At 43.4% G+C, this 10,576-nt stretch overlaps 1 protein-coding gene across 2 annotated transcripts; it reads left to right on the forward strand.

Moving 5' to 3' along the window:
• The first annotated feature begins 1,438 nt into the window (after positions 1–1,438).
• Positions 1,439–9,719, forward strand: LOC311273475 (tumor necrosis factor alpha-induced protein 2-like). 2 transcript variants are annotated; one of them, XM_084380571.1, is made up of 12 exons: positions 1,439–1,527; positions 4,169–4,327; positions 4,769–5,408; positions 6,148–6,259; positions 6,370–6,492; positions 7,214–7,308; positions 7,405–7,497; positions 7,604–7,730; positions 7,826–7,945; positions 8,366–8,521; positions 8,612–8,733; positions 9,215–9,719. In XM_084380571.1, the coding sequence occupies exons 1-12, from the start codon at positions 1,476–1,478 to the stop codon at positions 9,360–9,362; spliced, it is 1,947 nt and encodes a 648-aa protein (XP_084236697.1). In that variant the 5' UTR covers positions 1,439–1,475; the 3' UTR covers positions 9,363–9,719. The 2 variants fall into 2 exon arrangements, with proteins under 2 accessions (XP_084236697.1, XP_084236698.1); XM_084380572.1 differs by lacking the exon at positions 1,439–1,527 and adding an exon at positions 3,387–3,407.
• The last annotated feature ends 857 nt before the right edge of the window (positions 9,720–10,576 follow it).

Here is a 10,576-nt window from a genome sequence, read left to right on the forward strand (position 1 = left end):
GTTCAGAGCCTTAAATGGAGGATAAACTGAGCTGCCTGGCTTTGTTAAGACAGAAAACATCTGGAGCTGGCAGGAGCAGACGATGAACGCCTCATTTCCTGTAAACGCTATCTTGGTTGTAAAACGTTTCCACTGTTTCTACCTGTGGTCGTTGTGGCGGTTTTCACATGGACGTCTGCTGTCGTTTATCATTTGGTGCTGATGCAAACGGTCGAGACACTTTCACTTTTCATTGGGTTTCACAGACGTTATCGTGTCCCAACACAGTGGTGGAAATTTCAGAGTGGCCAAGACGCCGCTTGTGACATTTTGGAAGCGAAATGAACCGCAAGAAACGCTTTCAGATGCAAACTGCCTCTCGTGTGAACCGACGAGACCTCGAGAGAATCTGTGATAAACACGTAAACACCCTCAGACTCTTGTTGTGACACAGCTGGAGACACTCCTCAGAGGGTTTTTTCGGTGGATGGATGAACAGTTCTGGTCTGCAAATCCACCTAAAAACCGAAAGTGTGTCTTAAGCATGAAAGTTGAGACGTTGGGCCTCATTTTACAACCACTGCCCTCTCAGAAAAAGCTAGTTTGCTTGCAAGAGCGGACCCTCAGTTCTGGTTTTGTACCGGCACACAGCTTGGATGCATTAAACAAACATAACTAAACATTCACCTCACTCTTCATGCTAAACTAAGCGACGCTAACCACATCATGACACACACACAGATATAAAAGTGGTACTGGTTGGGTCACATCTATCAGATCAGACTATAACTCTCTCTTTTAGGGAGGAATGACATTAAAGGTTGACATTAAACTTCTGCTGTAAGTCAAGTGCTGGAAACAACACTGCTTATTCATAAAGGTGAAGTGCGACGCTGTTGCGTGGCTGTAACATATTAAAAATAAAAGTATCGGCCACAACAGCGCAAAACTAATTTAAACCTGAAGTCTCTTCTCTGTTTTCTAGAGAAGTGAAACTGTTTCCCCAGATTTATTTGTAGTTTTAAGAGGTTTGCACCTTCGTAAGAGCTTTTAAAATGTAAAAGCTGTTGATTAATCTGTTTGTTTTGCCCAGATTTTGAAGTTGTATGGTTGGATTTATGGAGGATAAGCACTAACCAAATGTTTTCTGGTTTGAAATTAAACCCTGGCAGAAAGCTGACGTTGATTTGATTCCTCCATTTTAGGATTTTGCCTCTAAAGTAACACCTTTCCAACAGTGTGAGACACCGTGACAAGCTTCATACTGTTTTTGAACTGACTCTCACACCTTCAGAGTCGGTTCTCAGAGGAAATGTGTATAGGTGCAGTATTTACATAAATGGAAAGCAGAGCAGCCTTTCTACCCGCGTCACTTAACCAACATCCTGACATCAAAAGTTCAGTCTGCATGTGCTCGTCTGCTCGGTGGTTCATCAACCTGCTGCAGAAAACGGATGAACTTCACACACCTATGAGTCCTGCAGCCTCCAGGAGCGATGAGTTCGATGCTTCGTAGCTGTTTTTCGAGCACATTGTGGAGAGGAGAAGGTAAAAAGAAACTGATTTTAATACAACATCATTCAGAAGTTGAAGTTATCAGCAGGATTTATGGATGTCAGATGTTAATACTGACCAGAAGAGTGATGGTTCACATTTATATACACGTTTTATGTGTATAAAAATGTTGTGTCGTTATAATTCTGTGTGAAATCTATATAAAAAGTTGCCTTTATCATGCACACTAAGAAAAATATAACTGTAGCTCTTGTTAAAGGATAGGTGCATAGGTGAAAAAGTAGTATAAAGCCTTTTGTGGCTCTAGAAGAAGCTGCATGCAACACTGTTGGGGAAACAGATTATGGAAATCGATGCAGCACAACCAGAAATATCACCTTGTTTTATTCCACACAATCTTTTTCTTCCTTTTCAAAACGTGGCGTCTACATGACCCACAAAATGGCGTCTTGTTTTACAATGTAAAAACAAAACAAAAACATAAAATCCAAACAGCCAAACAGTGTAGTTTCAGGCTTCTTGTCAACCTTAATTACAGACGTCTGAAGAACTTCTTGGTTCAAAATTAAAGTTTTTGCCGTCTGCGTGACGTTTACCACTTCGTAATCTAACCTTGGCACGTTGCCCGACCTCACATCTGCTACTGAGGCTGAAAAGATTAAAAAAAACTTTCATTTTGAATCCTGAACATCACAAGTGAAAAAAAAGGCTCTCCACTGGACGTCTTTTGGATTTGGTTTTGCACAATCGATCGGGGCACGGGCTACCGCTTTTAGCTTAGCAGCTACGGTGAAGATTTCCAGCTTATAAAGAGTGTGAATAACTTTTAAAACAACACACTTCAGTTGTTTTGGAGAAAGCTGCAGTGCTGTTTTGCCGTGAAGCTCCATAAATGGTTATATTTACACAAAGGGACAAGAAAGTCCAAGAAAAGAGAAGAAAACAAAGCTTGTTTGAGAAGTGACACCATGATCAGAGTCTGTGGGTGTTGTTTCCTCTCTCAGCTCCAACCTAACCAATCTTAACAACAATCTTGTTTGTCAGTGCCATCTAAACCGAGCGTTTCCTAATCTGCGCCCTCTGTGGTTAACGATGGTTAACGATGGTTACGCTGCCGTGAAACCACTTGTTGGAGATGTCAAAAGGGTCGTGGTCACGGTTCAGAAAAACAAAGCTGACAGGAGGTCTGACCGCGGGTGTCTTCAGGGGTATAGACTGGATCAGATAAAGACAAACAAGGCCCATTTAAAGTGTTAACAAACAAACAAAGCTGTTGTGTGACAGTCTCTTATCTGCAGCCACACTAGCAGCCCCTGCAGATTGTGATGCTTATCAATTAATCAAACTTATCTGCAGCTTTTCTGATGAACTTTTAATCATTTAGGTCCATTTCTAAGCAGAAATACTGAACATTTGATGCTTCCAGCTTCTCAGATCTGATCATTTGCTGGTTTCTTTGTTGTCAAACTATCGTAAATCAAATATCTTTGTGCTCCAGGAGACAGTTTTCTGATGTTTGACAGACCGAATGATTGATTGATCGATCGACTGGGGGAAATAATAACAGAAGCAGGCTGACACACGATGGAAACAAACTTCTCCAGCTTTGCTTTTCTTCACATCGAAGTATGTTGACGCACAGTCCTTTAAATCGTTGTCGAGGTATTTCACTCTCAACCAAAGAAAGGCGAGGGACCGATGTTGCCTCAGCGCTGGTGTTTCTAAAAAAAGGACAGCTTAAGTGTGTGTGTGTGTGTGTGTGTGTGTGTGTGTGTGTGTGTGGACTTTCCAACCCTCTGGGGTTCAGGAGGGAGGAGGGAGGCAGCAGGAGGAGCCTGTCACCCCCTTTAAAAACCACCCTAACTCAGAGCAGCTGCAGTGTTTTCTAACAGAGCAGCGACTGAGAGTACAGGGTGAGTAACAGCTCACACATGGAGGATATCGACGTTTATCTGCATGTCTGGACCGATTAATTAATCGGTTTATCATTAGGGACGTTTCACTTGTCGGGACAGGAGAGATTTCCTTTTGTGTCTCACCTCTGGGATTTGTTTTTTCTACTGTTAAAGATAAAAGTGAATCGATGTTATCGCGTTATTGTTATCGTTCAACTTGTCTTCGTGTGACTTTTACTCAGGAATCAACTATTTTCTTCACGTTTGGTCCTCATCCTCTTCCGTACTTGGTGTTATTCATGAAATAACCACTTTTAAAACTACAGTATCCTCTGATGAGGACGATGCAGATGTGTCACATCTGGACTTTTGGCTTTTAGGTTGCTCTCTTCTGTAAATGTGTGTTGTGATGGTATTTATTTGTTTGTTGAGTAAAAGCATAGTTAATGTTGTCTTACAGCTCAAAAAACTAAAAACAAATGTTAACTGGGCCTTTATTTTGAAAATAGCACAGGAATTAAGTTATGACTTTTTACGAAATATAAGAAAATACCTTAAAAACATAATTGACATTAAAAAATAGCTAACTTAAATTTAAAAAATGTAATGTTAGGTGAGGAAGTGATATGTTAAAGTGTATTTTGGTGTTTTTCCTGACAATGTTGATGAGCCAAATGACTTAATTTTGTGCTCAAAGTTACTAAATGTAACTCAACCTTAACGTAACACATTAAATCTCAGCTTGTCACTAACTTCTGGTCGGTTTCGTGTCTCCACAGTGCGTTCCCGTTGGTCCCGTTGCTCCACTTGGATAACGATGCGGCTCCGTAACGTCAGGTTTTTTCGAGGCCAGAGAGGTCAGGCCGGGAACATGGGCGTGAACAACAACACCACCACCGATGGACGACACCCACCCGCAGAGGAGGAGCCTCAGAGAGGTCAGTTAGCGGCTAACGCTAAGCTGAAGTCTTATAGTAACTTTTATTATATATATTATAGCAAGATGGCATTAAATCAACTACAAAACAACACGCCATGTTTGTTCTGACTGAAATAATGTGACACAGATAAACAACTGGAGCCGGTCGTATCACTTCCCCACAGGAAAACATGGCAGGAAGACATAAGTTATCTTCTACACACACGTGACAGCAAGTGACTTTCTGTTTGACAAGAGTTTTACATGTATGTGATGGAAAAAAGCTTAAAACTCAAGGATTGCTGCATCTTAACTGATTGGAGAGTCTCTTTGTCTCTGGGACTTTACAGCAAACTACAGAGTTTTCCTCTCGTCATTCCAGGAAGTGTGGATGACTCATTTCATTGTAAACATCTGCGACATTTTAAAACAAGGCCTGCTCTTTCCCTCTCCTCCGCAGAGATCCTCACGTTTCAGCAGACTCTTGAGGCACGACTCTGGAGCGAGGCCAGCCAGATGCTGATTCAGAGAGAGGAGCGTCTGTTCGGGGAGATAACGGAAGCAGAGACGCTCACACATCACGAGGAAGAAGTAGACAAGCTTGCCGCCGACTACAAAGACCTGGAAGGCCACGTGCTGTGGACGCTGGAGCTATCACTCATCCCGGGAGAGGTCAGCACAGAGGCTCTGACGTCTGCCGTGAAGGCCATCAACCAAGAGGTGGAACAAGACCTGCAGTGGAAACAGAGGACCCGGACACCGCCGGCCTGGAGGCCCAGATGCTGGAAGAAGCTCCACGATGAGAAGCTTTGCAGCTTGGTGAAGCAGCGCATGGACAACCCTTCGACGCCACCGCCCGAAGGGAACCTGTCGTCTGTCCAGGCGGACATTTACAGCCTGTGCAGGCAGCTGAAGGAGGATCTGTTGTGGGTGGTGGAGGTGTTGAAAATGTGCTACCCACCCGAGCTGGACATCTGTAACTTTCACGCCAGGTTGTACCACCAAAACCTCAGCACCAGGCTCAGGAAGATTGCAGAGTTTGTTCTGGACGATAAGGACTGCCAGTTCCTCCTGCGCTGGGTGAACGAGTTTTATCCAGGGTAAGTCGTGACTTTGAAGACATCAGCGCCTCATGTTTCTGTTCTGTGCTGGTGTATTTTTATCCTGGGAGCAGCAGGTGTTATCTGTCAGTGTGTTGACCCGTAAGGCCATCCTCTGTCCAGCACTGTCCTCAAATGTGGATATGTTCTGGTTTCTTTCCTCCTCTGAGACAGTAAACTGAATATCTTTGGGTTGTGGACAAAACAAGACATTTGAGGACGTCATCTTGACATTTCCTCACATTTTGTGGACCAAACAGATTAATCAACAATGAAAATAAGCATTAGTTGCAGCTTTAGAGATCCAACTCCACTTCTAGAGTATCCAAAAGGCTAAAATCTGTCTCCCTGTCGTCACCTAAAGTCTGTCCTGCATGATTTTATAATGTGAAACCAGTTACATGGGAGAAGAACCACCACTTCCACCCTCAACCGCTCTGGTTGATTGATGGAGGAAGCAGCTCGCCCTGAAATTGTGCAAGTGTCTAGAAAGTTTTGAAATCTGTTGCAGGAGTGGCACAAATCCACAATACCTCAGAGAACAATGCAATGAAAAGACGGATGAGGCTCGATGCTCACGAACCAGTTAATCACGCTGCTTTTATTGAAAACATGTCGCTGCCTGTCTGTGTTTTGAGCTGTTGAAACTGAAGAAGAAGAGTGTGAGGCAAGCGGTTTACGGGAAAGTGAGATGTTTGTCTTGAGGTGTTAATAATAAAAGTTCTGCTCTGTGTGTCAGGATCCTTCAAAAGCCGGAGCTCGCCTGCGAGATCGACGGTGCGGCGTTGGGAAACCTGCTGTCGAAAGACTTACTTGAACCTCTGGAGGAACAGTTCCTGAGCAAACAGCAGGTAACCTGAGCTGCTGCTGCTGCTGCCTGGTTCAGAGGCTAAAAAACAGAAGCTGTGTATTAAAGGCTGAATGTTGTAAGTGACAGAAGCATGTCGGTTTTTTTTTTCAGGATGAGCTGACGACTTACGTCGGCCGCGTCCTGGAGGAAGCGAAGGAGCAGTGGACCAAAGGAGAGGAGCCGACGAGAGAGGACGGCTGCTTCGCCAGTCCCGTGGCCTACGATGTCATTCAGGTACGCGATCAAGAAGACGACATGATGTGAAAGCCGCTACAGTCATAATAATGTAAAAACAATGTGAGAGGGATCAGATGAATCTGCAGCTTCAGAGCTTCATAGCGAGAGTCAGCTGAAGAAAAAGCTCTAAAAAATCCAACACCTGGTCAGCAGCAAACAAGAGACAGGCACGGTTAGAGACTAGCTGGTGAACATAGCGCAGCGTTTAGCAGCTAAAGAGGCAGATATTTCCCTCAGGAGGTGGTGGAGACCAAAAACGGAGCTAAAAGAGAGAGAAGATTGGACACAATTGGACGTAACTGCTGGATGGTTAAATCAGCAGCAAGAGAGAAAACTCCAGATGAAGGTCTGACATGACGGTACCGTGACGATAAACGAAGATAGACGACATGATTTTTTTCTTGTCGAGTCACGAGTAAAACAGTGTTCGCCTCGTCTCCTCTATCATTTTTTAAACCAGGAAGTGTTCTCCACAATACTTTCCAGGCTGTTTCACATATTAATTAAAGCCAAACCGGAGAAGAAAACAAACTGTAAAGATTAACTTACAAGGAAGTCACCTTCAGATCAAGGTCACGGTGGTAAAAAGTCGAGTTAACGTGGCTTTTCATCTTGCGTATGAAGAAAGCTGACACGTATTTCACACGGGGAATGTTTTCTCTCTCTTCACGGTGACTTTTACGTGCTTTCATCGACTGTTTCCTCTTCCTGCCTTTAGGTGGTCTACGGCATGGTGACTGCAGCTGCAAAGATTGTTGGAGACCTGCCCAAAGCCCAGAACATCACGTGCCCACTGAAAGAGTTCATGCAAAGGTAAAAAAAAATGATTTTCTTCTGAATAATATCACTTTTTTTGTCTTTATACTTCACAACAACGACACTATTAAAGTTTTCACTCGACTGCTGCAGGTTCAGGAGCTTCCACAACGACATCATGAAGCAAAACAAACCGAACAGCTGCTCGTTCATCAAGGCCAATCTGGGCTGCATCGAACAGTTCAGGTGCGTTTCTGACTTTTTAAACTTTTGTGGTGCGATGAGACGACGACGATGATGATGATGATGAGACCTCTGTGAGCTAACGTGAACTTCTCTGGTGTTTGTGCAGCGACGTCTTCCAGAAGAAGAGTCATCTGTTCCCAGAGGACGTTCAGACAACATGTGTGCTTATTCTGGAGGAGATGAAACAATCCGGCCACGCGTTTTTATTAAAACCCGTGCACGAGGCCCTCAAGGTACGTTTATCTGCATGTGTCTTACTAACACATGTTGTGTTGACTGTGGATGGAAGTGTTTCGTGTCTCATGCATCGTGTTTGTACTTCACACAGTCGCAGTATCGCAAGTTGGGAACCAGCGACTGGCTGAATAAGAAGACGTTCGAGAAGCTGCTGGACAGCATCAAAGACGAGCTTCATGACCTTCAGGGTTTGACCGACGCCAGCCACCAGGTAAACTGAAGAAGGAGTTCATGATTTAACTTAAATGTGTTGGATTAAACAACTCAAACTAGTTTCTAGGGGCTGAATCTAACAATTAGTCATCATCAGTTAATCTGTTGATTAATTTCTCGATTTAACGGTTAGTTGTTTGGTCTCGTTTGGTCCACAACCCAAAAATATTCAGTTTACTGTCACAGAAGAGGAAAGAAACCAGAAAATATTCACATTAATGCCCTCAAATCTTTGATATGCCACAATATAGTTTGTAAAATAGTCAGAAATCACATTAAGTGTTTATATTTTATTTATAATAAATGGACAAAAATGTGTAAAATCACTGGTTTGCTTTTATAAAATCAATTGGAAACGTCCAGTCGAAGTTTACAACAACTTAAGAGTTTTCTGATTGGTTGATTGGCTTAATTGCAGAAGCTGATTGGCCAGCTGCACCAGGAAGTGACCTCAGAATACGTGAGGAGGCTCCTGAAGGGAGAAGTGAAGCTGAAGGACCGGGATCAGCAGCTGAAGGCCTTCGACACCGTGATGAGCGACGCAGAGAGCCTGCACGAGTTATTCATCAACATGGTGAGTGGGTGTGTCGCTGAGCCGACGGATTAATGAGTGATTCAGGGGAAATGTGGCATGCGTAGATGAGTAACTGTCGTGTCTCCACAGGGATCAAAGGAGGAGTGGTTGAAGGAAATCCTGATCAAGATTGCAGAAGTGCTGAAACTCCAGGACTGCGCCTCCGTACAGATGGAGGTCGTATCACTGGGGACCGCTTTCCCCGACCTCAGGTGACTTTAAACTTTAAGACAAATATTTACAGCGTATTTTCCACGGATGTCGTCGTTTACGTCTGTTGTCTCAAGTGTAATGGACCTAACGAGGACGGGATAGCAGCACGGTTTACATGACTGCAGGATGAGCATATACAGACCCACATTTCAGAGAGGGAGAGCTGAGGGACAACAGGAAGTGAAAATATGGTCAGATGTTTCCTGGCAGCGGGATGAGATTATGAGCTAAAAGCAGACGCTGCTGAAACTCACACGAGTGAAGTCAGATACAAAGGTTAGAAACTAGAAGAGCAGCACAAACGTCTGAACTTCCTCCTCCTCACACTCTCAAGACAGGCTCGTTACTTGTTCCTTTAACTTTAATAGTCTTCAGTAACGTCCCTCAGTTCTACTTTGATACTCTGAGCCTGTACTCGATTACTTTTTCTACTGCAGTAAAGAAGCTGAAGTTGTTTTCTTGCCTTCTTCCCCCCCTCAGTGCCAGACATGTTTCGGCTCTGCTCAAGCTCAAGACGAACTTCTCGAGGGCCAACAGGAAAGCCGTCAAAGAGACGCTGTTGGAGGCGTTGGAGGTCGCCAGCTGCAGCAGCAACCGTCCGTTCTTCTGCACAGTTCAGGTCAAATGAGCCGCACAAACTGCTGGATCGCACAGTATCGTGTATTGTCGTGTCAGTACGACGGGTCGGTCGCCTGCAGGTGATTTATCGTCTGCAGACCGACTGTGAACCGATGAACTACGCGTCGTCGTTGCTGTGTGAATGTTTAAATATTCAGTTCACGTTGTTGCTGGTTAATGAGGTGATTTCTACTTGTGTGTGTGTGTGTGTGTGATAGTGTACATTTCTTTAAAATATGAAATCAGTGTTCATACTTCAGGTGCAATAAAGAGATCAAGCTGTAATTTTATACTTTTATATGTAATGTGATGTACAGAAAGTTTTAAATGTAAGTTAAGTTTTTTAAAATAAATCTGGTGAAACATCTGAGTGATCTGAAGGTTCATTTTTGCCGAGCGCTACATTTTAACGCTGTATTATCATCATGAAGACAGAAGCAATGATTTCTAGTTTACTTTAAATGCTGAACATGAACCGACAGCGCAGGATCAGGACCTTAATCAGAAAAACTTTGCATGCTAGTGAACGAAGAGACACAAATCATTTGGCTGATCCCGTTTGAGTCGTGTCATGAATCACATAAATGATGTTTGTGAATGAAAAAGTTGCTTTTTGTGGTTAAGATCGTAAAATATCATCTAGATCTGCGTCTCATGTCACCAACACCAACATGGCCGCCTGAAAAGGTCCTAAAAAAAGATGAAAATCATCAATAAATCTGCTCGTGTTGACACCTGCAGTCATGTGAAAGCAGCTCTACAAGGTTTAATTACATGTTTTCACTTTTATATTTCGTTAGTTTTGTGACAAACTGCGACTTTCTCAAGATGAAAAAGGATCTTTTCTATTTGACAGACATCATGTGTGTGATTCAGGCCACAACCAACCAAATAAATAACTTCATTTTTGATTTTAATGCACATTAAACCTTCAGGTTTAGTGTGTTAGCCTGTCGAGATTTGGGGATTAGCATCAAACAGCTGAGGCTGATGGGAACGTTATTAGTTTTGGACAGGAAGGGAAGGAGTTAAAGGATCGCCGCAGTATTTATTACTTCTAATAGTTGTTGAGATATTTCACTCAGAACGACAAATGTCAACCTCGTGGTGGTGGTGATGCTAAAGGAAAACTCAGGTATCACCTCTGAGCATCCTCTGGCGACTGTGAATGTTCAAACTTTTCTGCCAATCCACCGAGAAGAGGAATAAACGTACCAAATCTCA

Source organism: Pagrus pagrus (assembly GCF_965226575.1).
Source record: "Pagrus pagrus genome assembly, chromosome: 18".
NCBI lineage: Eukaryota > Metazoa > Chordata > Actinopteri > Spariformes > Sparidae > Pagrus > Pagrus pagrus.